Genomic DNA, 22684 nt, shown 5'->3' with positions numbered 1-22684 from the left:
GAATCTCATATCTAGTTTAACACCTTTATTTTTATACACGAGGAAACGGAGATCCAAAGAGGTTCCGGGCCATGTCCAAGTTAGTATCAGCCAGTTGGTAACAGGACGTGAACTAAAGCCAGATTTTCGAGCTGCCTGCCACATCACCTCACCTACTTGTCATTAAATTCGGAAATCGTGAGGTTTCTTGAAGAGGTACGGTTTAAAGACCGTGACCATGATCTAATCCGCTTACTCTGCGATCTCCTACTTGCCGGTCTCCTCCCTTTCTTTCCCCGGGACTGCGAATTCAGTAGTTGTGCCAACACGTTAGAAGAACACGACAGGAGCTTTAAAGCCCATTGGTTTTCAAGTTTGCACCAGGGTCGAAGGTGGGGTAGGAAAAAGGTACAGGGACTCCGGCTGACTCAGAAATCTGTATATTTGGCCGGGTACTGGGAACTGCTTTATGAAAGGAAAGGAGTGAGGGTGGGGGAAACCTAGATTTATGATTCAAGAATCAGTTCAAACTCTGCTTTGCCATCCCTGCCCCTGTTCTTGCTGCTGCCCCAGTTCAGAGTAATCCAAACTGGCTTTCTGAGCATCCTGTCCCCCCGGATCCCGAAGATTCAAAAAAGCGGAATACGGTGGCGCTCAGGACCAAGCAGAAGTGTTCAGCATCCTCTTGGTTCCTATTAGCAACAAGGGTTGCAAACCCAGCTCTTCTGCCTTTTAAGGCAAAGGGCCAATTTCTCTGGTTCCTCCTGTTAGTTGCAAAGATTTTCCCCCACCTTTCTCTACCCAGGTCCCCAGATCGGAAAGTTGGCAAGAGAATAATGTGGGGGGCACATAGGGGGTCTAGAGTTTTTTGAAATTTTCCGGGACTTGCTCGCAGCACTGTGATTGGTCACGATAGATGTAACCTTCATGCAAATGAAGCCGCGACGCCACCCAGCTGCCTGGAAATCAATAGAGACTGGAGAGAAGGGGGCATTCGGACTGGGGCAAGCCCAGGGAAAACGTTCGCCAGCACAGAAACGCAAACAACCACATCTCCCCCTCCCTGTCCCCTTCCCCTTTACCCACCCCACCCCAGCATAGAGACAGCGTTAACAGACTCCCCCGCCCCCGCCCCCACCCCTTTCCCTCTCCCCCTCCCTTCCCTCCCTCCCTCCCTTTCTCCCTCCTTTCCTCCAACACCTTCCACCTAGACCATCTCTAAAGGGACTTCTTGATTCCCTCTTATTTCTTATGAACCCAGGATGGGCAGCAAAGAAGACCCTGGCAAATGTTGTCCAGCCACCGCCCCCATCTCCAGCTTCACCATCCAGTCAATCCTGGGCAGCGGGCCCTCTGAGGAGTCCAGAGAGATCGGGGCCAAGGGCGCCACGGGCTGGGCGAACAGGAAAAGGAGTCTGTCGGTATCCTCGGAGGAAGAGGAGGCGGATGACGGCTGGAAACACTCTGGCTGTTACTGCCCGGACTCCCATGGCACGAAGGAGTCGGGCCACAAGCACCATCAGCCCCTCACACTAACTTGTCTCAGTAAGTAGCGCTCTGACACCCGCTCTCTTCTGCACAGTAGGAAAGGCAGCTGAGCAGTGGGCTCCTAGGAGAGAGGCAGGCAGGATCTCTTTCTTTGCTTTAGGGCTGGGGTTGGCCGTTCCCAGGCAGAGTTGTAGGGCGGGGAATTGGTCTCGGCAGCCTTTCCCAGTCTTTATCCCTAGCTCTCTCCACCTGTGCTGGGCTCTCTGTTCCCACAACCCGAGAGATGGAAAGAGAAAGGGACAAAAGTGGACCCTCTGTTGGGGAGTGAATTGTGACATTTCTGAGAGGTTACTTCGAAAGGGGGGCGGGGAGGGAAAGGAAGGTCAGAATGATAGGACTGATCGGAGGTAGGGGAATGTCTTCTAGAAACAGTTTCCCTTATTTTTTCCTTTTGGACAATGAACATCTTTTTTTCTGTGTTCTGGACAGTCACAGACAAAGCCGTCTGAATTCTTTATAAAAAAAGGAATGTTGCTCTCCTTTCGCTGGCTCTTCGGAGCGATTAGCAATTTGAGGTGATTGACAAGGGTGCGTTTCAAAGATTGGTCTTTACAACGCCTGTGTGTGTGTGTGTGTGTGTGTGTGTGTGTGTGTGTGTGTGTGTGTAAGGTGTGTGTTGGGGGGAGGGAGGGGGTTGTGAGGAGGCGTTCGTTTTTAGCCTGGCTTCTGAACAAACGTTCTGTGAAATGCTGTTCTGAACAGAGCTGCAAGTCCAGTTATCTTAGAAAAGAAATAGTAATATTATTGTTGTTATTATTATTATTATTATTATTACCGTCGTTATTAATATCCCACCAGCCGCCCATATCTGCCTTGATTGTGGAGTACAGCTGCTACAAGCCATTCCAGAACAGAGAGAGGGAATGTCTTTGAGACCAAGAAACACTAAAAGGAAATTTGTTTTTTTCTTTGAATTTTCTTGGGTGTCACATTCAAATATTTCTTCACTAGACGGTTATTTCAAACAAACTAAGAAACTTCCCCTGGTCAGGGCCGTGCGTGTTGAGTAAAAGTGAGCGCTAGAGGGGAAGACAAAGTGCTGAAAAGCCTTAGGGAGTCTTTCAACCCGTAGGCCCATTTTCAATCAATTCCCTGTGCTCCTCGAGGGTCTTTATGGATTTACTGTCCTCACCTTCTTCACAATCATCATTGTTATTATTGTATTAAAGGTAACTCAAAGGCCAGCGGAGGAGCGGGATCAGTGAGTTCGGACAGGACGCCTTTCCTCTCCCAACCTCAACAAGACTTTAAGGAAGAAAAAGAGAAACACTTCCACCCTGGGTCACCATCTCCTGGAGCAGAGCGGCCGCGGGATTCAGGAGATCGGCAGACTGGATCCGCCAAGAAGAAGACCCGCACGGTTTTCTCCCGCAGTCAGGTGTACCAACTCGAGTCTACATTCGATATGAAGCGCTACCTGAGCAGTTCGGAACGGGCTTGCCTTGCTTCTAGCCTACAGCTCACCGAAACACAGGTGAAGACTTGGTTCCAGAACCGGCGGAACAAATGGAAGAGGCAGCTTTCTGCAGAACTGGAGGCGGCCAATATGGCCCACGCCTCGGCCCAGACTCTGGTGGGGATGCCCCTGGTGTTCAGAGACAATTCCCTCCTGCGGGTCCCCGTGCCCCGATCGATAGCCTTCCCAGCCCCTTTGTACTATCCGGGGAGCAACCTGTCAGCCTTACCTCTCTATAATCTGTACAACAAGATTGACTACTGACCAAACTGAACCCCAGCGGACTTCACCACCCCCTTGTAGATTTCAAACCCTTTCCCAACACCCTCTCCTTTCTCCTTTACTGTTCAAATAGACCTCTGAAATGGACGCATTTCCCCATTTGTATAGGAATGAAGGCAATGTGCTTCTCTAAATATTAAGAAATACACCATGTGTATTAATTATTTCTTATTTATGGATTCCTTTCCTTATGTTTATTTGATTATTATAGGGTATTCAAAGGTGCTTCTTACGGCGGATCGCCTGCTTTCTACCCAATCTAATTTTCTTCTAAAATATTGGGGTTTTCTTTGGTAAGGGAGGGAATAAATTTCCCTTGTCTAGGGGAAAAATCTTGTCCAAATCTGCTTCGACGGGTAAAAAAAAAACGGGAGGGGAAAAATTAAAGATTTTATATACATATATATCTATAGTCTATATATAAACATGCATATAGATATATAGATATAGATAATGTTTTCAAGCAGGACACTTGTTGGTTTTTGCCTATTGTATAGCTTACCTTCCTAGTTCCTCTCATCCAGGAATGAGTAGGTACGAAAGGGGGATTTCAAATCTGTAAATATTTTTAAAAAAAAAAGAAGGCGAAGACGAATAAAACATTTTAAACATCGTTCGCTAACTTTGACTGGTTTGATTCTAATTGTCACCTTCCTTTATGTTGTGAAGTTCTACTGCTTCCCGTCATAGGTATCCCAACTCCCCCCCCTCCCCCCCTCCCCATCTCCCCCAGTAATCCCTCTCTATCGGGACGGAAGGCAAAGGTCTCCTGGGCCGATATCCTTCAAAGAGATGGAAAGGGGATATGGATTATAAACTTCTGCTGGACTGATTCACAAAACAAACAAGTCAGAAGCGTTATTTTCAACACATGTGTGTTTACGGTGTTTGCAGAGGAGTTAGCTGTTTGTATACGCGTAGGGGGAAGAGAGTGGAAGAGTGGAAATGCGTTAAGAGAAGCAAAGCCCATCATTTTTCAACCGAATCTACTCGAAGCCCGAAAAATGAAGGGAGATAGGGATTTCCGGGCTGAAAGAAGCCAGGTCTCGAGCCGTAGGGGGAGCCAAGTTGCTAAGGATTGGGCTACAAGACTTGTAACATCTTCTCTGGGACTTCTGGATGGTGAAATAGCATTTGAATTTTAAAAGAAAGAAAGAAAACTAATTGTCTCTAGCTGAGTTGCAAATTTTATTTCCAAAGCTGGTTTTGTTTTGTCTTGCTTTTAGGGCAAGTGGAGAAGAAGCAGTTTCACTTAGTGTTGATTCACTCTCCTTTTGCGGAGAAGCATCTTGCTGTGACTAAGCTTAGCTTTTTCCCTTTGCCCAGAGGATCTCCTTCCCCCTTCGTTATCTCGCTACTCCCCAATCCCACCAGAAATTGCTGGGCTCGCTACCCCACTGCTTCCTTCCTTCTTCACATACCGCACCTTGATCAAGTAGCCTTTGAAGATGAGCGCGGGAGACCCCCAAAGCCTTAAACACCACAGTCTTACTTCTCTAGACATGGAAAGAGCCGCAGCGAATACCTTATTGAGTGGCTCAGAATCCTGAGGTCTGGCTGGGGGATAAGATAAGAAGGGGAGAGGTGGCTTTTGTTTTTGATTTTTGTTTTTTTTTTCTAATAGTTTACATTGTGTGCTGTTAAAATGCCAAAATGACATGCAGAGCTCTCGGTTACTTGGGTTTAATAGAAATATGACCTGCGAACGACGGTTGTGATTGATTTCAGCGCCAAAGCAGCAGCCTGCTCTCTCCTCCAGAGCAGGGGACACCTGCAGCCTCCGCCTGGGCAGTCCGGGTTGGGGGTGGGGGTGGGTGGGGGAGGAATCGTTGAAACAAAAAGTAAATACTTCAGTGAATGTTATTCAAACCTCAGACACTCCGGTGTTTTATCACAGCCACCTGTTCCTCGCTTAACACTAAAATCTCCAAAGGAGAAGCAGGAGGTGGGGTGGGAGTGGGGGTGGGAAATCCTTGAAAATGAGCCCCAGCAAACAAGATGAATATTTATACTGGTTTCTTGCTGCCGGGTGGGTCTAGGTTGTAAGCAATACTCGGTTGGACCAAGGGAAAAACAGACCAGTGTGACCTGTACTGGGTGATAATCTGCTTTTTTTTGGACAGAAAACACAAGTGCGACTAATAGGCCTTTTCAGGCTGAAACAAATCAGATTTATCTTCCTGATAAATTTGGGACAATTTTGTGGAACAATAATATTAAACTAGATAATATTTGTAAACCTTTTTAGTTTTTTCATGTTATTTTTCTAGCACCAGCTCAATAGCTTCCATCTGACACCCCTTCCCTTAAGTCACAGTTTATTTTACTCTACCAAATTTTGTAAGATTAGTAGGCTATAGATTTAGAACTAGAAGAGACCTTAACAGTTCTGATAGTAGTCCAACTCCTTATTTTAAGAGTTAATTCATGAACTGAGTCAAAAGGGAGTTTTAAGTAAAGTGTTCAAAAGTGGTATTATACAACAATCACAGATACTAATTTGGGTATTTGGTAGTACACTGGAGAATGGAAATAGGTTTCTTGCCCTATACACAAAATCAAACATTAGATTTTTTCCTTTCTGACTTCAATGGGCCCACAACAAATCAAGATCCAGGAGAACATGAACTGGTATTTTCCATTTATATACTCCATCTTATATACAAGCAGTTAAACTCATCAACAACCAGATGAGTATAAGTAGACACCCAAATGTCACCAGTTGCTATTTGATGATGCATAATATGACCATTTAACATTTCAGGGTTTTGAGGTTATGGAGGGAACAATATTTACATCAGTTTATCTTTCCATATCTTTCCCTACCACTCCTTCAGGAAATAGTTTCTTACTAGGAGGAAACTATAAGGCTTTTAAATGTAAGGAATACCTTAACATTTCCTTCTATATTAAAATTTTAAAACCTGCACCTACCTATTAATCATGAAACTGAAAGCCCAAAGTGATTCAACTGTGTAACCCTATTTGATAGCTCTGGAAATGCCTGAATGTTGATCTATTTAAACTCACATAGTTTAGTATTGGCAATCAGTCAATTATCAATGAACATAAAGCCTAGACTTTTAATAAGTGGTCAGAAATTTTCTTCAAAACTCTAGGTACTGGATCTTCAGCCATCTGTTTATCAGAATATTTGAATAGTCAAAATGATCACCATCCTTCTAATTCCAAGTTCTAATCTCAGTTTAAAGGATTTTAAGAGGATTTATATTTCTTAAAACTAAAATGAAATTCAGTTGAAACATATTCAGAAATAGCTGAATAATACACATACAGTTTAATGAAATTATTTATGCAGTTGCAGTTGAAAAAAAAAGGTTATATAGTGTCATTAATTCTCAGAATTGCAAAGCAATGATAGAGCCAAGTAAAGAAAAGTAGGGAAAAGAAAAAAACAGCAGGAAACAGAATGATATAGTCATAGCCAATGTAGAGGAAGAGGATTGGAATTTTTTATTCTGCAGTTACCCTCTAGCACAATTGGGGTAAAGAGAAGTAGAGAATCATTCTCTCCCCAGATTTTGTTAATAATCATTAAAATGATAATAATATTAATAAGGATGATGACAGTTGGCATTTATTGAACTTTGAATTTTAAAAAGCACTGTAATGCATTATCTTGTTTTGATCCTTACAACAGTATTGTGAGATAGGCACTTCACCACTGTAATGAATAGAAAAAACCTGTTTATAGCATGAATAGGAAAAAAAAGTAAGAGTACCTAATATTGTGTGTTTGAATGTAGTATAAACAACATTATATTTCATTGAATACCCTCTTTCATTTTGACCCCAAATCTTTGTTCCTCCAACATCTGTTTCTTTGGGTAAGTCTCTTAACTTCTCTGGACCCCAGCTGAATCACTTTGAAAATAAACAAGTGGGACTAGGTGATTTGTAAATACTTTTTCAGCTGTCAGTCCTATGATCTTCATACTCTCTTTTGAATTTAAGGATTATTGAGACATCAGGAGCCAGGAGATCTGGGGTGAATTTTCTTTTTACTAATCCTGTGCCCCTGGAGTTCACTTTACTTCCTTGAGCCTCAGTTTCCTCATCTGTAAAAGAAAAAGACTGAACTAGATGGTGTTTATGATTTGGTTTGGTCTATGATTCTGATCAATGAAAAAATATAGACATCTCCTCAAATCCCTTTCTGACAAATAGAAAAATGAGGAAACCAGGATTGAGATAGTGAGGGGAATAAAAATATGTTAGTGTTTGTCAAGAGAAATTTGTTGTTTTTGGTCTTTCATTTTTGAAGAGGATCAGTGATATCACCAGGTGATGCCTTGACTTTTTTTTTTTTTTTGGTGAGGAAATTGGGCTTAAGTGACTTGCCCAGGGTCACACAGTAAGTGTCAAGTGTCTGAGGCCGGATTTGATCTCAGGTCATCCTGAATCCAGGACCGATGCTCTATCCACTGTGCCACCTAGCTGCTCCAATGTCTTGACTTTTTAGTGAATTGAATTTAAGTGAAGCATAGTTGCACAAAGTATCACTCTCTATTCCAGAGTCATTCAAGTCTAATGGCCAGACAAAAGTCAGGATGAGTGGCCATGGCCTGGGATGCAGTGGAGAATTTTCTTGGACATCTTAGACATCTAACTAAGCTCTCCACAATGCCTGTTCCATCTACCTTTTTGGCCACTTTAACAAATTGTTCTCACCTGTCCATTCTTCTTGGGGAAGTCTTCACATGTTTGGGGTAGACACCCCCTTAAGTCACTGATGGGTTTGAGGTCTGTCAGTTACACACCTCCCCCTTGTTTAAGGAGATGGCTATACTATTTTCATTGATCAGAATCATAGACCAAACCAAACCATAAACACCATCTAGTTCAGTCTTTTCCTTTTTTGTTGTTGTTGTTGTTGTTGTTTTGGTGAGGCAATTGGGGTTAAGTGACTTGCCCAGGGTCACACAGCTGGTGTCAAGTGTCTGAGGCCGGATCTGAACTCAGGTCCTCCTGACTCCAGGTCCAGTGCTCTATCCACTGAACCACCTAGCTGCCCAATCTTTTCCTTTTACAGATGAGGAAACTGAGGCTCAAGGAAGTAAAGTGACCTCCAGGGACATAGGACTAGAAAGGGAAAATTCACCCCAGATCTCCTGGCTCTTGACTCCTCAATAATCCTTAAATTCAAAAGAGAGTATGAAGATCATAGGACTGACAGCTGAAAAAATATTTACAAATCACCTAGTCCCACCTATTTATTTTCTTTTTCTTTTTGTGGGGCAATGAGGGTTAAGTGACTTGCCCAGGGTCACACAGCTTGTAAGTGTCAAGTGTCTGAGGACAAATTTGAACTCAGGTCCTCCTGAATCCAGGACTGGTGCTTTATCTACTGGGCCACCTAGCTGCCCCCCCCATTTATTTATTTTCAAAGTGATTCAACTGGGGTCCAGATAAGTTAAGAGACTTACCCAAAGAAACATATGTTGGAGGAAGGAAGATTTGGGGTCAAAGTGAAAAGGGGAAAAAAGGAGGGAGAAAAGGGAAAGGGAGGGAGGAAAAAAGCAAGTTAGAGGAAGAGAGGGGAGAGAGATTGCTTAAGCCTGAATCTAGTGCTGTATGTTCAGGACAAGATCCAGTGGGATCAAACCAGTTTAATTTAGGTCCAACAGAAGAGCTCTGTTCAGTTTAAGGGGGAAGTGGAAACTTCAGGGAATCATGGATAGTGCAGACCAAAAAGGAGGCTGTTTCTTAAAATATCCAGGCAATTGGAGTTAGTGGTCTCTTATCTCCTTACCCTGCCCCCTTCATAAAATAGGATTAATGAACCTAGCAATCAACAAACATTTATTTTACTTCACGTACCAGGCACTGGGAAGACAAAGATTAAAAATGAAAAAGTCATGGAAATTATGGAGCTTACAACCTATCACTAAAATAATGTGTTCATATATGAGTACATGGACATACAACATTAAGTAATTTTGGGAAAAGGTGGGCAGTAGGGTTGGGGAGATCAGGAAGGACTGTGAAGAAGGTGGCATTTGGGCTGAGTTTTAAAGGAAACAAGGAATTCTAAAAGGAGAAGAGAAAGTGCATTTCAGGTAAGGGGGCAGCTAGGGCAAAGGCAAGAAAACTGTAGAAGAGTGTTGTGTGAGGGAAACAGTAAGAAGATGGGTTAGGAAGGATTGTAGTCTGTAGGAAGAGAACTAATGTATAATAAAGGATGATTATAAAAGGATAGATTATAAAAGGCTTTCAAAATGTCAGACAGAGGAGTATACATTTTATTCTAGGAACAGTAGGGAAAAACTGGAATTTAGTAAGTAGGAGAGAGTGATAGATTGGAGAGGGGAGTGACTGGGGAAAGGCTATTATTATTGTTTAGGGGAGAGATGATGGGAGCCTGATCTAAGGTGGCGATCTTGTGAGTAGAGAGGAAATAGATGTGAGAAATGTTTCAGAGCTAGACATGACAAGATTTGGTAACTAGTTAGATAATGTGCAGTGAGGGAGGGAGGGGGAGGAGGAGGAGGAAGAGAGAGAGAGAGAGAGAGAGAGAGAGAGAGAGAGAGAGAGAGAGAGAGAGAGAGAGAGAGAGAGAGAGAGAAATCCAGGAGAATGAAGCTAGGTGATTGTTAAGGTGGTGGTGCACTCAAAAGAGAATGAGAACTTCGGAAGAGGATGCGTGACTTATGTCTTTGATACACTCATGTGCCATAGGCAGTTGGAGATGTGTGAAAGAAGCTCAGGAGGAAGCTTAGAGCCGGATATATAACCTAGCAGGGATGATGTTTAAATTAATAGGAGGTTGATGAGGTCACCCGGTTAGAGAGTGTAGAGAGAGGAAAGCCCCAGACAGAGTCTGGAGGGGCCTCAGTGTCCACCTACAGTTAAGGGGTATAATATGGCTGAAAAACCAGCAAAGGAGTCTGAGTGATAATAGGAGGTGAACCAAGAGAAGTATTATGGAAGACAGAAGGCAGAGAGGTAGAAAAGGTTAAGGTTTGAGAAAAGACTGTCATAGTTGGTAATGAAGAGAAGAGCTCACAATTAAGAAATTAAGTGTCGTTTTCTGGATATCAATAAGGGAAAGGGGAAAGCTATAGCAATTTCCACACTTTCTCATTTAACTCCGCAGACAAAAGAAGTTGTCCCCACTACCCAAAGACTACATTTCCCAATATGCAACACGCCAAGGGCTGGAGCACATGCGCGTTGGGCGACAATGCAGCCTAAGCACTAGTGGGAATTGTAGTTTCGATACCATAGTAGGCGGTGGTTGGGAGCTAGCTTCCTCAACTCCTGTGAATGTGGAACCACGTGACTCGGGGAATACTGTGCTTCCTCCTGACCCGGAACAGGATGATGTTCGTTGAAATCCATCAGACAGCCTTCCCGGACCAATCAGCGATTTGAAACTAGGGGTTGGCATTTGAAACCGCCCAATCACGGTGGCGCGGTGGGGTAGCTTCCTTAAAGAGAGCGCTGGGGCAGAAGGCGGCAAGGAGCAACGGACGGTGGCCTAGGAGCGGCCGACAAGGTAGCTGAGGTAGGCGAGGTGGCGCGGTGCTGAGGGGCTGGGATTACGTTTTTTTGGGAGACTCTCGGGGCTTGGAGCTTGCCGAGGCTTCCGGAGGGGAGCCAGTTGGGTTAGCAAAGCTTTGCCTGTCTAGGAGCGGACGAGGAGCTGGGTCGCGAGGGGAGAGGGCTGGGGTGAGAGAACCTGGGGCCGGATGGTGTGGGATGAGGTGCGAGGGGCGCAAGGTGGGTGCTGGCCGAGGCGGTTTGGACGGCTTCTGGGGGTCGGGGTGAGGGGCAGTCTTCGGGGTGGGTGTGTGGAGGGGGAGGGGGCGGAGGCACGTCTGTCTCCAGTTTTGCGCAGGCGCAATGGTCCCGCCACCTGGCTCTTTGGGGTCACCGCCCCCTCCCCTCCCATCCTCCCCCTTCTGTCGCCTGGTTCTGCATGGCTCGGATTCGGATTTGTACCCTTACCCCTACTTCCACCCCGCTTGATCCTCCGATGTCTGATTCTGCAGATGACCGGGTCTAATGAATTCAAGTTGAACCAGCCCCCCGAAGATGGCATCTCCTCGGTGAAGTTCAGCCCCAACACATCCCAGTTTCTGCTGGTCTCTTCCTGGGACACTTCGGTCCGGCTCTACGATGTCCCTGCCAACACCATGCGCCTCAAATACCAGCACACTGGCGCTGTCCTCGACTGCGCTTTCTATGTAGGTCTCTAGATAAAGATACTAAAGATACTTTTAGGGGAGCCCTTCTGACAACCCCCCCCCTCCCCATTACGGTGAAAATCATGCAGGTCTCTTTGATGGTTGTTGACTTAATCTCAAAGATATCCGTATGGAATTGGATCTGGGTGTTCCCCTTTCCGCCTATTGTTTATTACTGTTTAAGAGCCTCTTAATGCTTTTGGATTCCTATAAATGACAAAAGGAGGCAATCATAAAAACAAAGCAGGCTTAGCTTTGTTTTTAAGAACAGGATCTATTTTTTTTTGGTATGATGGCTCCCTAGTCTGGTGGAAAACTATAGATTCCTCAGAATAATGTTTTGGTTTTTTTAATACATGAAGTGAAATACATAGGCTTATAAATTAAATTGATTATATCAAACAACAGTTTATCAAATATTAAACAAAATTCAGAGATCCCACAATAAGAAAACTGAGTTTAGAGTAAGATTTTGGAAGTATTTGTATATTTCTCCCACCCCCTCCCAGCCATTTGTAAATAAAGTAAACTATTTTGGTTTACAGTTGACCATATGACTTTCCCATTTGTTACCTTCTCTTTTTTAAAAATGTTAAATTGGGCAATGTTTATCTTATTAAAGTGGTTGATCCTAAAGTTTATAGATCTTAAAACTTGTTGGAAGTGTAAACATTCAAAACTTTAAAAACAAACAAACACTTTTCAGGATCCAACACATGCTTGGAGTGGGGGATTGGATCATCAGTTGAAAATGCATGATTTGAATACTGATCAAGGTAAGCTGGCAGGATACCTCATTTTCAGGTACTTTATTATATAAGCTTTCAAGATGTAGATGGTTTTTAATTATAGCAAGATAGCATCCTAAATAACTTACATATTTGTAAAAATAGAATAGCTACAATTAAAGCTTTAATTTATTCTTTAAAGGTTTAAATGCCTTTTAAATTATTGGCTGCATTCTGCTTTTTTTCTTAAATAATAAAATTTGAGTGCCATCCTAAGTGTTAAGTGACTTGCCAAGTATTTGACTTTGACTCTGTTGTAGTTAGATGGAGCCAGATAATTTTTATCGACTTTAATTCTGTTAGGATTCTGAGAAACTTGGCAAATTTAACTTTATTTTCATTAATTCTTGTTAAAAAAAGATTTTTGAAATCTGCAAAATTAAGATGACTATTTCCTTTCCCTATTTCTGATACTTAGAGTTTTTAGAAATCTAATGTGCCCTAATTATATTTGAGTCACTAAATGAATAATGCACTAAATTTTACTCTTAAGTAAATAACAAAATCTTTTACTCTAGGAAGCTAGGTGGTGCTGTGGATAGAGCTCTGAACTTGGGAGTCAGGATGACCTGAGTTCATATCCTGTTTCAGATTAACCTCAGCCTCAGTTTTTTCATCTGTAAAATGAGGCTAAAAATAGCAACTACCTTTCAGGATTGTTTTGAGGATCTAATGAGATTATGTATTTATAAAGTGACTTGCAAACCTTAAGGTTTTTATACACGTGTGCGTGTATACATATGTACACAACACACACGTACATATATACACACATGTGTATATAAGCTGTTATTAAATTTGAGGTCCATAATATGAAATATCCTGAATTTTTACACTGTGTTAATGGCAGAGCTTGGCAAGTACCCCAAAGTTCTTTAGATTGATGCTTCTTAGAGTGTTTTTTGTTTATACAGACGTAAGTATATATGTGTGCATCTACATATACATACACAATCCCCTGTTCCCCCACTCCTTCCCATAAACATATAATTAAGAAAGTTTTTGGGGATGCTTTAAAAACAACTCTAGGAATAGATAAAAGGGAGAGAGGAATAAAGATAGAGATATATTTTGACAAAGTAAAATATGAATAAATACTTTCAGTTATACTATCTATGGTATGTGGGTTTTAGTTTTTGTTTTTTTGGTAGTACTTCGTATACAGCTATAGCTTACATATATTCTGGCATACAGATTTGCCTAGACAAGTCTCGAGTCCCAAGATTTGAAAACAGTTTAGAAGATCCCTAAAAGTTTCAGCTTATGGCAGAATAGTATTTTTTTAGAGAAGATCTCAGTTCATTTAGGATTCATTTCATGTAGAATCAGGAAATTACTGGAATTGATAGCAGCTTTTCTATTTCCCCAAATTACTTTTGATGTATGATTTACAAAGCTTCCAGCTGGAACGGAAGTATCTCTTCCACAGTTGAACTGTTTTGAAAACCAAATGAAATCATAGAATGCTGATGATCCAGGTCCCAAAACTTCAAAGCCAATAACCACAAAAAATTTTAGGTAGAAAACAAGTTTTTTTTTTAAAAAAATTAGTATTAGTTTAGAATTTGAGACTTCCTTGTGAGGGCTCAGGGGACCAGTTCTTTCATTCAAGAAATATTTATTGTATTTAGTAGATGTGCCTACTAAAAGGTCCCATCATGGCATTTGTGATCTTGTAGATATTCTCTACTGCCATATAGACTAACTGTATCAAACCAGTGGCTCAAATTAAATGCTGCAGGACTATGGGAAAAGGAAGGAGAGGGAGTTACTTCTGGACTGGTCTGGATTGTAGAGAAATTTATTCTGATATTCAGACTTCTGTGAAATGGTTATCGCAACTGATTTACTGGATACTGTAACAATATCTCATTTTATTGTTCTTATGAGGAATCTATTTAGTGGAGACAATAAAGCTACATGTCCCCCCCCCCATCCCCCCCTTTTGTTTTTAAAGAAAACCTTGTTGGAACCCATGACGCACCTATTAGATGTGTTGAATATTGTCCAGAAGTGAATGTTATGGTTACTGGAAGTTGGGATCAGACAGTTAAATTGTGGGATCCCAGAACTCCTTGTAATGCAGGAACCTTTTCTCAGCCAGAAAAGGTAGGTGTTTTTAATAGTAACAGACATTATGATACTTATTTAACCAGGTAAATTGATTTGATGTGTATTTATTGAAAATGACTTTACATTTAGAGGTTTAGTATACGATAGCTTTAAAACCCAGTTAAACGCGTTTAAAAATTAACAGGATAACTTGTTGTCCTTTAATTTTGTGCTTTAAAAAGAAAACTAACTTGACTTAAACATGCTTCCTGTGTTCTTCACACGGCAGCTCGGGACGGGAGGCAACATGCTGCCATTTGAGTAAAAGCCATTTAGCAAAGACCGCCGATTGTCCTAAATTGGGTTCGACGTGCCCAAAGCAGAAAATGAGATGAAACATCACTCATTTTCCTTGATGACCTGAGGTTTCCTTTGAGTTGACTGTTAAAAGGGTAAAATGGGCTATCATTGCAATTTGTGATAAAGGTGTACTACTGGTCCTTGTTCTCTTTTTAAATAATAAAAGCTATACTTGGGAAATTAAGGTGGGAGGCTTCTTTAAAATAAAAACTTTTTGTATCATTTTAACCCCTTAATCAGGAACTGAAGCCTGATGAAAAGAACATAATTGAGCATTTTCTGTACATTCATGTTAGACTTTATCAGTTAGTAGTTAATTTAAAGACAGATTGTTTTAAGCAATGTAAAGGTATTCTTGAATTGAATCTATTTCCTTAGTGTAAATAGACTATTCAGACCATGTTAGCCATCATTATATACTGTATTGTATCCAAAGAGCCATTATTTTTGCCACATTGCAGTCGAATCTACTTCTGGCAAGACCTTTGTTCAGAATAAAATAATTGCATTGTTTCTAGATTTGATTTATAGTTGTATGTAGCATGTTAAGAGCTGTGATAAATTGCTGACAGAATATCATATAATAGACAGCCACACTGAATCAAGCTGCTTATTGGTTCAGCAAGGTTCATTATGTCACTTTTTTTTTAATACTTTCTTTGATAAATGTATACACCTATTCAGTAGTATGACAGTGGTTTCACTTGATTTATGATCACTGGGGATAGGAAACATAGTTAGAAACGTGTGTGTCACCTGTATAGTAAAGATTTAAGATAAGATTCCTGATATGATTGTACCATTATAAATTGAACTCTGACTGGATTCTTAAACTTTGATATTGTACGTAACTTACTAGATTTTCTGTTGTGTGTAACTTTTGTTTTAATTTTCTATTGATAGTCTATGGTAAATTTCTTTTACTAAGTAAATATAAAAACCTCATAGTCCAGCTTTTAAATTTAAAAAAAATTTTTAAGTTACATAACTGCTCAGCTGATGTGACCAAGGTACAAATTTAAGTTCCCATTTTGGAGGACCACTGAATTGTTGAACATAGGTTGGTGCATGTGACTGATTCATTGAAGAGTTATTACCAAGCAATTTTGAACATGGAATATTCAGAAGTAGCCATGATTTTTTGGTTCCTGTTTAAAATTATAAATGCTGAAGGTTCATACAGTTGTCATATTAAACTGGTATCAGCCTATGAAGTAAATTTTTGGAAAGCACAATTAAGTGGCTAAATTCTATATTTAAAAAAAAAATTGTTTTTCCAGAATTATTTTTCTGTTTGATATTTTGACTTTCAGATAATATTTTAAAATATGCTGCATATTTGCTTTCAGGAAAAAATAATAAAATAAAAACAGTAAAACCATCTTATTTAAGTTGGATGGCTTAGGAAGTCCAAGTTTTAATAATTTGTGAAAGAAAATTTCAGATCCAAAGAAAAGTTCATAGAAAAACTACTTTGATTTCTTTTTTTTTTAAATCAAGCCATCATAAGGCATTTCTGAGTCTGAATGAATGTTATTGTTGTTTTTTTGAGTCATCTTTCTTGGGATATTAGCTTATGTAGTTTTCTATTATTTTTATGTGTAGAATAATTTGGACAAGAAGAATTTTTAAAAAGGCAGTGTTAGATGAATTAGTTTTCATTTTAAGTGATTTGGTTTTAGTAAATGGTAATTGGCAGAAGCATATTATGTATACTTTGTAAGATCACTACAAAGAAGATAGTGTGTTTTATGAGAATTACTTGCTTTGAAAAGCCAAAAGCTTCTGTACGTATATGTTTCATAATTACCTGAAAGCACTTTGTCTCAGTCCTTTCAAAATTTGGGGTCTGGTCACAACAGATTTTTAATGTTCTGATTTAATGTGTTTGACTTTGGAATAAAAACATCATGTATAAAATAAGTCTTTGTAGTAATTTTTTATCTCCTTTAAAAGGTTTACACGCTCTCTGTGTCAGGAGACAGATTAATTGTGGGGACAGCTGGTCGGAGAGTGTTGGTATGGGACTTGAGGAATATGGGCTATGTGCAGCAGAGAAGAGAATCTAGTCTGAAATACCAGACTCGTTGCATACGAGCATTTCCAAATAAGCAGGTACTGATCTTTTAAACGTCATTAAATACTGGAAATATGTAAATTCTCTGGTGATTTGTAAAATAACGTTTTAAAGCAAATACTTTGCATAAAGACTTAAAATCTGAGTGTACCTAATAGTCAAATTTTGGATAGATTTGAGCTGCAACTCACCTATTCAGTTTTATTAGAATTTATGAGTCAGAACTCAAACTGAAACTTGAAATTTTAGTTTGTTGGAATTTTGCACACTCATTGCATCTTAGACGGCTTTTGCATCAAACTGCCTTGAGTGCTTTTCCTGTACAGTCTTCAGAAGGTTTTGATAAAAAACAGAAACAAATTTGGTAGATAACAGGACAGACAAAACTCCTTCCCAACTTGTACTTCTCACGCCATTGCTACAGTTACTGCTATATGGTACAGCCTCCTTCCATTGTCATTTTTAAGTAAAGCTTTACTCATTTAATTCATGAAGTCTGGAACTTTAAAGTCTTTAGCTTTAAGACTACATATGTGCCAACCAAAACTATAGCCATAAAGTTTTAAGAGGAATTAGAATTGTGATCAACTTTTTTTGCTATTAGATTGGTCCACTTATTGGTCTAGCAAGAAACCTTTTCTAACAAGAGGAATGGGTATAAACCAGCCATCTTTGGGTAGACTTTTTAACCAACATTCCATGAGTGCCTCTTTGGTGATGGAATCTGGAGTTCCCATATCATTCCATACACTGGTAGAATAGATTCTGTTTCTTCAAATAGTGTTTGCCTTCTTTTTATCAGAAAATGATTATTTTTAATTTTTAATTATCCATTCTTTAAACGCAGAATTTTTCTGTAAGGAGTTCATCTCTAGTTTTAGAATCGAAAGTAATAGGAAAACAGATCCAGTAAATTTAATTTCTACATTAAACTCTTCAGGAACATAACATTTAATTTAGGCTGGAAGACAAGTATATTTTTAAAAGATCATTTTGAAAAGCAAAACATTTCCTTTTTCTTTCATCTTTGACATTTCATGCTTTTATAATTTCAAAAGGGAGTAGAGGGGGAAATTTGAAAAATAGTACCAACTTTCAAAAGTTTTAAATAAAAAGCTTAAATTTTATGCCATATTTGGAATATTTAATTTATTATATACAAAGCTGGATCCCTGATTTAGGGAAAAATGAATAGGGAAAGGGCAGGGAGCAAGCAGTTATTAGCACCTACTGTGTGTCATTTAGCAAGTGCCTATTATGAGTTAAGCCCTGTTTTATAATTATCAGTGGGGAAATCTGTTATGGGCATTGATGTGATATCACCGTCCAAGGAGATTTTTCTACTCATTGAGCCTGGTAATATCTATATTTTCCTCAGAAGTGAAGCATTGAGCTTGAAAGATGCTCTCTTTGGCAGATTTGAATCGTTTTGTATCAGTCTAGCTGGCCTTTCCAAGTGTCACAGAGATTTACTATTGAGGTACTTGATCAAATTTGCCTGACAACACATTTGTTGAGTGTATACTATGTGTAAACCTTGATGATGACTCAAATATGTGGAAACCCAATTTTGCTTGTGTAGAAAGCATTGATATTTAACTTCAGGAATTACATTAACTAGATCACCAGCCTTTTTCAGCATTCCATTTATATCTTGAAATATCCACCTTTTCTTTGTGTTGGATTCAGAAAATAATGCTAAGTAAACTAACTTGATTTATACACTTTCCTTTTTCTATTTTTATTGGCAGGGTTATGTGTTAAGCTCTATTGAAGGTCGAGTGGCAGTTGAATATTTGGATCCAAGTCCTGAGGTACAGAAGAAGAAATATGCATTCAAATGTCACAGACTAAAAGAAAATAATATTGAGCAGATTTATCCTGTCAATGCCATTTCCTTTCACAACATTCACAATACATTTGCTACAGGTAAATTACTTATTAAAATATTGTATGTAATACTGCCATTGTAATCTTAAGAAATATTTGTAAAAATGGAAAGTTTTGATAATTATAGAACATTGAGTAGTTAATATTTAAATTTAATTTCTTTGTATTTTATAATATGAAAAGTATTCTAAGAGCAGAAAAGCAATGATAGGAATATTTTCTTGGTTAATTAACTTTTATTCAATAAGTATATTAACCACAAGGAGCATTTCTCTAGTTGACATTCTGAAATACTGAATTGATTTTGAAACTGCTTACAGGTGGATCTGATGGATTTGTTAATATTTGGGATCCATTCAACAAGAAACGATTGTGCCAGTTCCATCGGTATCCCACTAGCATAGCATCACTTGCCTTCAGTAATGATGGGACCACACTTGCCATAGCATCATCATATATGTATGAAATGGATGACACTGAACATCCTGAAGATGGTATCTTCATTCGCCAAGTGACAGATGCAGAAACAAAACCCAAGTGAGTATGCTTCACCTGTATTTGAGCCTTTTCTTGCATTCATCCTAGAATTTATTAATTTTTCCAAATTCATGAATAGCATTGTTGATGCCTGATAGATAGTAGAGCTGACTGTAGGGTTGGAGTTGATTTTATCTTGTTCTCCCAAGCTTTCAATATCCGTAGGTTGATAGACGTATGATGGATAAAATTGTGCCTAGTTGTTTTGTAGAGAAGAATGTCAAACTCTTATTCTTCTTGAAAAGGCACCATTATTTGAATCTCTGGAGTTATTACTAGCTCATTGCTGCAAAATTAAGTTGAAGAATTCAAGAATAATTTAGTTAAGCACGTTCTTCTATTTAAGAGACTTAAAAATGTGAAGTGTTAAATCTTTCCTCTCTAAAGATGATTTCCCTATAATATTTACAGAAATTGGATGAATATGGGGCTTACTGAAAATCAAAAAGGTTATTTTGCCTTTTTCTGGAATAGTTAATTTCCCTCATTTTGAAAATCTGATAAAAAATGCCTCTTAGTCCTTTCACATTGAGTTACAGAGGCTGCAAATGTGAGTGGAGAAAAGCTTTTTATTTGTAATATTTCAACTAGATTAAAAAAGGAAACTTAACACTTAAGTATGAAATCATATTAAGTTTAGATATGTGAAATATAGTTCATTCAGTATGCTGTATGTTTGTGTTTCCCACAGTACCTAATGTGGGGGCCTAGCTGCATGTAGTAGGTTGTCCAGAGATACTTGTCAAAGTTAATTTTGCAGTTTTATTTTTAGCAATTTTATAAATTTAAAATTAGTTTTCTCATTAGTTAAAGTTTATTCTGTCAAATGGTAAAATAAGCACTCTGTGCTTTTTTGGGTATGCTTTAGAAGTGAATAGAATTTGAGGCTTGTTGAATAAAAGCTGTGTTCTAGCTTCACAAAAACTCTGTTCTAATTCTTTTGTTGTGGCTGGCCATTTTGATTTCATAAAGTTCTTTCCCCTTTTCAACTTCTAGGAAATCATGTACATGGCAGACTTTGACTTTAAATGTCATGTTGCTGATGGCAAAACACTTTACTGCCTTAATTAACAAGGGAATATCTACTTAAAAATCACAAAAATTTTAATTGGAAAAAAAGAGCTTTTTGGTTTATTTTCTAAAGGTCATGGATTTATTTGATGTAGTAAAGGTATTTTGAAGAGCAGAGTTGGAGGGGCTGTGCTTTTGATTATATTCCTATTTGGATTTTGCAAACTGTATAAAATAAGTTTTGTGGCACTGTTTGAACATAAATGTAAACATATAGAAAATTTCCCCACAGTTTTTACTAGACATTAAATAATAAAGAGATAGCCTCCTGTGCTATTTGTTTTCCTTGCTACTTATAGTTGCTAATGCTGAAGCTGCTTCACTCTGCCTCATGAGGAGGTTAATCTACAATTAAACAATATTTCCTCTTGCCTCTCCATTATTTTCTGAAGCAGATGGTTCATCATTTCCTGGGCTTTTAAACAAAGCGAGGTTAAGGTTAGACTCTGGGGAATCAGCTAGTTTTCAATCTTATTAGGGTGCAGAAGGAAAACTAATAAGAACCTCATAACATCATTTTGTGACTGTAAACAATTATTTATTAGCAAACAATTGATCCCAGAAGGGCAAATTGTTTGAGTCAGTAATGAGCTGAGAAAAGACAGAGCATATCTGTGTATTTGGAAAATAATTGTAACGTAATTGCAGTACATTTAGACAGGCATCTATTTGGACCTGTTTCTATCTCTAAGTGAATTTTTGAAAACATTAATGAGTTTTGCATACTATTCTGACATTTATATGATTCTTATGCTCGTTTCAGTTGCCTAGCCTCTGGTGATTAAGAATTTTTTAAATTGTAGTGAGAATGAAATTCATTTCATTATAATTTTGTCCAAAAATAAGCACTGATTTTAGCTTATTTCTGCTGTCTTCATCTAGTAACATTTTCATTTATTAAGTTTAGAAACCAGTTTTATCTTTTTGAATAGTATTTGGTTTTAACCAAAAATATACTTGGCTCTTTTTTTTTTCTTGTAACTTTTTGTTAACGAAGAGGTAGTATTCTTTTACTTTTATTCTTTTATTTTTATTGTATTAATTTCAATGGAAAGTTAGTGTAAGCCTTCAAACCATCTATTGAAATGTATTTTCTTCATTGCAGGTCTACCTAATCTAATCATCTTGTGGAAGTGTGGCTTCTCTGTGGAAAGTTTTTGTGTACTTCCTACAAAAGATACTTGTCCTTAAGGGATAATTTATAGTAAATATGGATGAACTCTTTTGTCATTGCATTTTTTTCTTTTCTCTTGTCTTAAAAGAAACCTGTATATGTACCATTTAGTGCTTTAAATTTTTTTTTTTTTTAGAATCAGGACTCCGTGTTCTTGTGTTGTAACCTGAAAAGAAATTTCTGTTTGGAAAGTTTTATTCTTTTCTTCTTTCTCCCTCTCCCTCCCCCAGCAGAATTGACTATTTGTAACACAAACTGTGCCATCTATTTCCTATTGAATAAATCAGTTTCAGAAACTTTTAAAATGTTCCATATTTTAAAATTTAGAAATTAGTGGAATCTACATTAAAGGACTATCATAAAGCAAAATATATCATAAAGCAAAATTGCCCTTTTCAAGAAGATTCTGGGGCCATATTTTACCCCTTTAGAGCCACAATTTCATTTGAGTTATGTTTACTTCTGATATACATTTGGGACTCAGTCCTGGAAAAAAACTGATCCTCTGAAGCTCTACTACTACTGCTAACATCCGTGTCTCTTGAAGCTCTATATCCTTATTTTTCAGGTCAGGTTTGCATTCTGCTTTGTACACAGCAGGGCCCTGAAGCCAACTGTTCACCTTCTCAAACTGGGTTTGGAACTTGTGCAATTAGTGTGACCTTCTTGTTCACTTCTTTAGTAGCTCCAGTGCAGTACTCAAGTAGTAACATAAATCCTTACATTGAAATAAACTACATTTGCCCATAGAGATGTATACCTAACCATCACATTTTAAATTAAAAACCCCATGGCATGGCAAATGTTATAACACAATGTTGGGTCTAATTTATTATATTAATCTTTTGCTGTCATTTAAAGTATTTTTGCAACCGTATGAATAAATATAAAACTTATAGGATCTTAGAGTTGACTTTTTTAATTAATGTTTTTTCTATCTACTCCATTTTGAATTTTCTTCTGTTTTTGTTTGTGTCCTACAATGATTAGCACGGTGATGTGTAAGTGTAGGTGCTCAATAAATATTGTTGAATTAAAGGTGAATGGCTCTCCCTCTCCCTTCAAAGTCAATAATTTGATGTATAGGTTGAAATAGCAGTAGATAATTATATTGACCAAGATGTGATATACTTCAGGGAAATTCTTTTTTTGGAGGGGTTTATAATATCATTAATATGTTTGTCTATTTTTTGGTTAAATTTTTTTTTGAGTATAAGGTGTGGGTAGGAGGTTGGAGTGACCCTGGTAAGTCACACAACC

The 22684-nt window shown here is 38.6% G+C and overlaps 2 protein-coding genes across 3 annotated transcripts; both read left to right on the top strand.

The window, feature by feature from the left end:
- The first annotated feature begins 1241 nt into the window (after positions 1-1241).
- On the top strand, positions 1242-3304 carry HMX2 (H6 family homeobox 2). Its single transcript, XM_043989981.1, has 2 exons — positions 1242-1524; positions 2697-3304. The coding sequence occupies exons 1-2, from the start codon at positions 1242-1244 to the stop codon at positions 3245-3247; spliced, it is 834 nt and encodes a 277-aa protein (XP_043845916.1). The 3' UTR covers positions 3248-3304.
- Positions 3305-10675: 7371 nt separating this feature from the next.
- Positions 10676-22468, top strand: BUB3 (BUB3 mitotic checkpoint protein). Of its 2 annotated transcripts, none has more exons than XM_043988434.1 (8): positions 10676-10793; positions 11281-11475; positions 12182-12251; positions 14221-14372; positions 16632-16790; positions 18504-18681; positions 18963-19179; positions 21356-22468. In XM_043988434.1, exons 2-8 carry the CDS (start codon positions 11281-11283, stop codon positions 21363-21365), a joined length of 981 nt encoding a protein of 326 aa, XP_043844369.1. In that variant the 5' UTR covers positions 10676-10793; the 3' UTR covers positions 21366-22468. The 2 variants fall into 2 exon arrangements, with proteins under 2 accessions (XP_043844369.1, XP_043844370.1); XM_043988435.1 differs by having other exon boundaries at positions 10690-10784.
- The last annotated feature ends 216 nt before the right edge of the window (positions 22469-22684 follow it).

Source organism: Dromiciops gliroides, chromosome 2, assembly GCF_019393635.1.
Source record: "Dromiciops gliroides isolate mDroGli1 chromosome 2, mDroGli1.pri, whole genome shotgun sequence".
NCBI lineage: Eukaryota > Metazoa > Chordata > Mammalia > Microbiotheria > Microbiotheriidae > Dromiciops > Dromiciops gliroides.
This window is presented reverse-complemented; position numbering and strand designations above follow the sequence as displayed.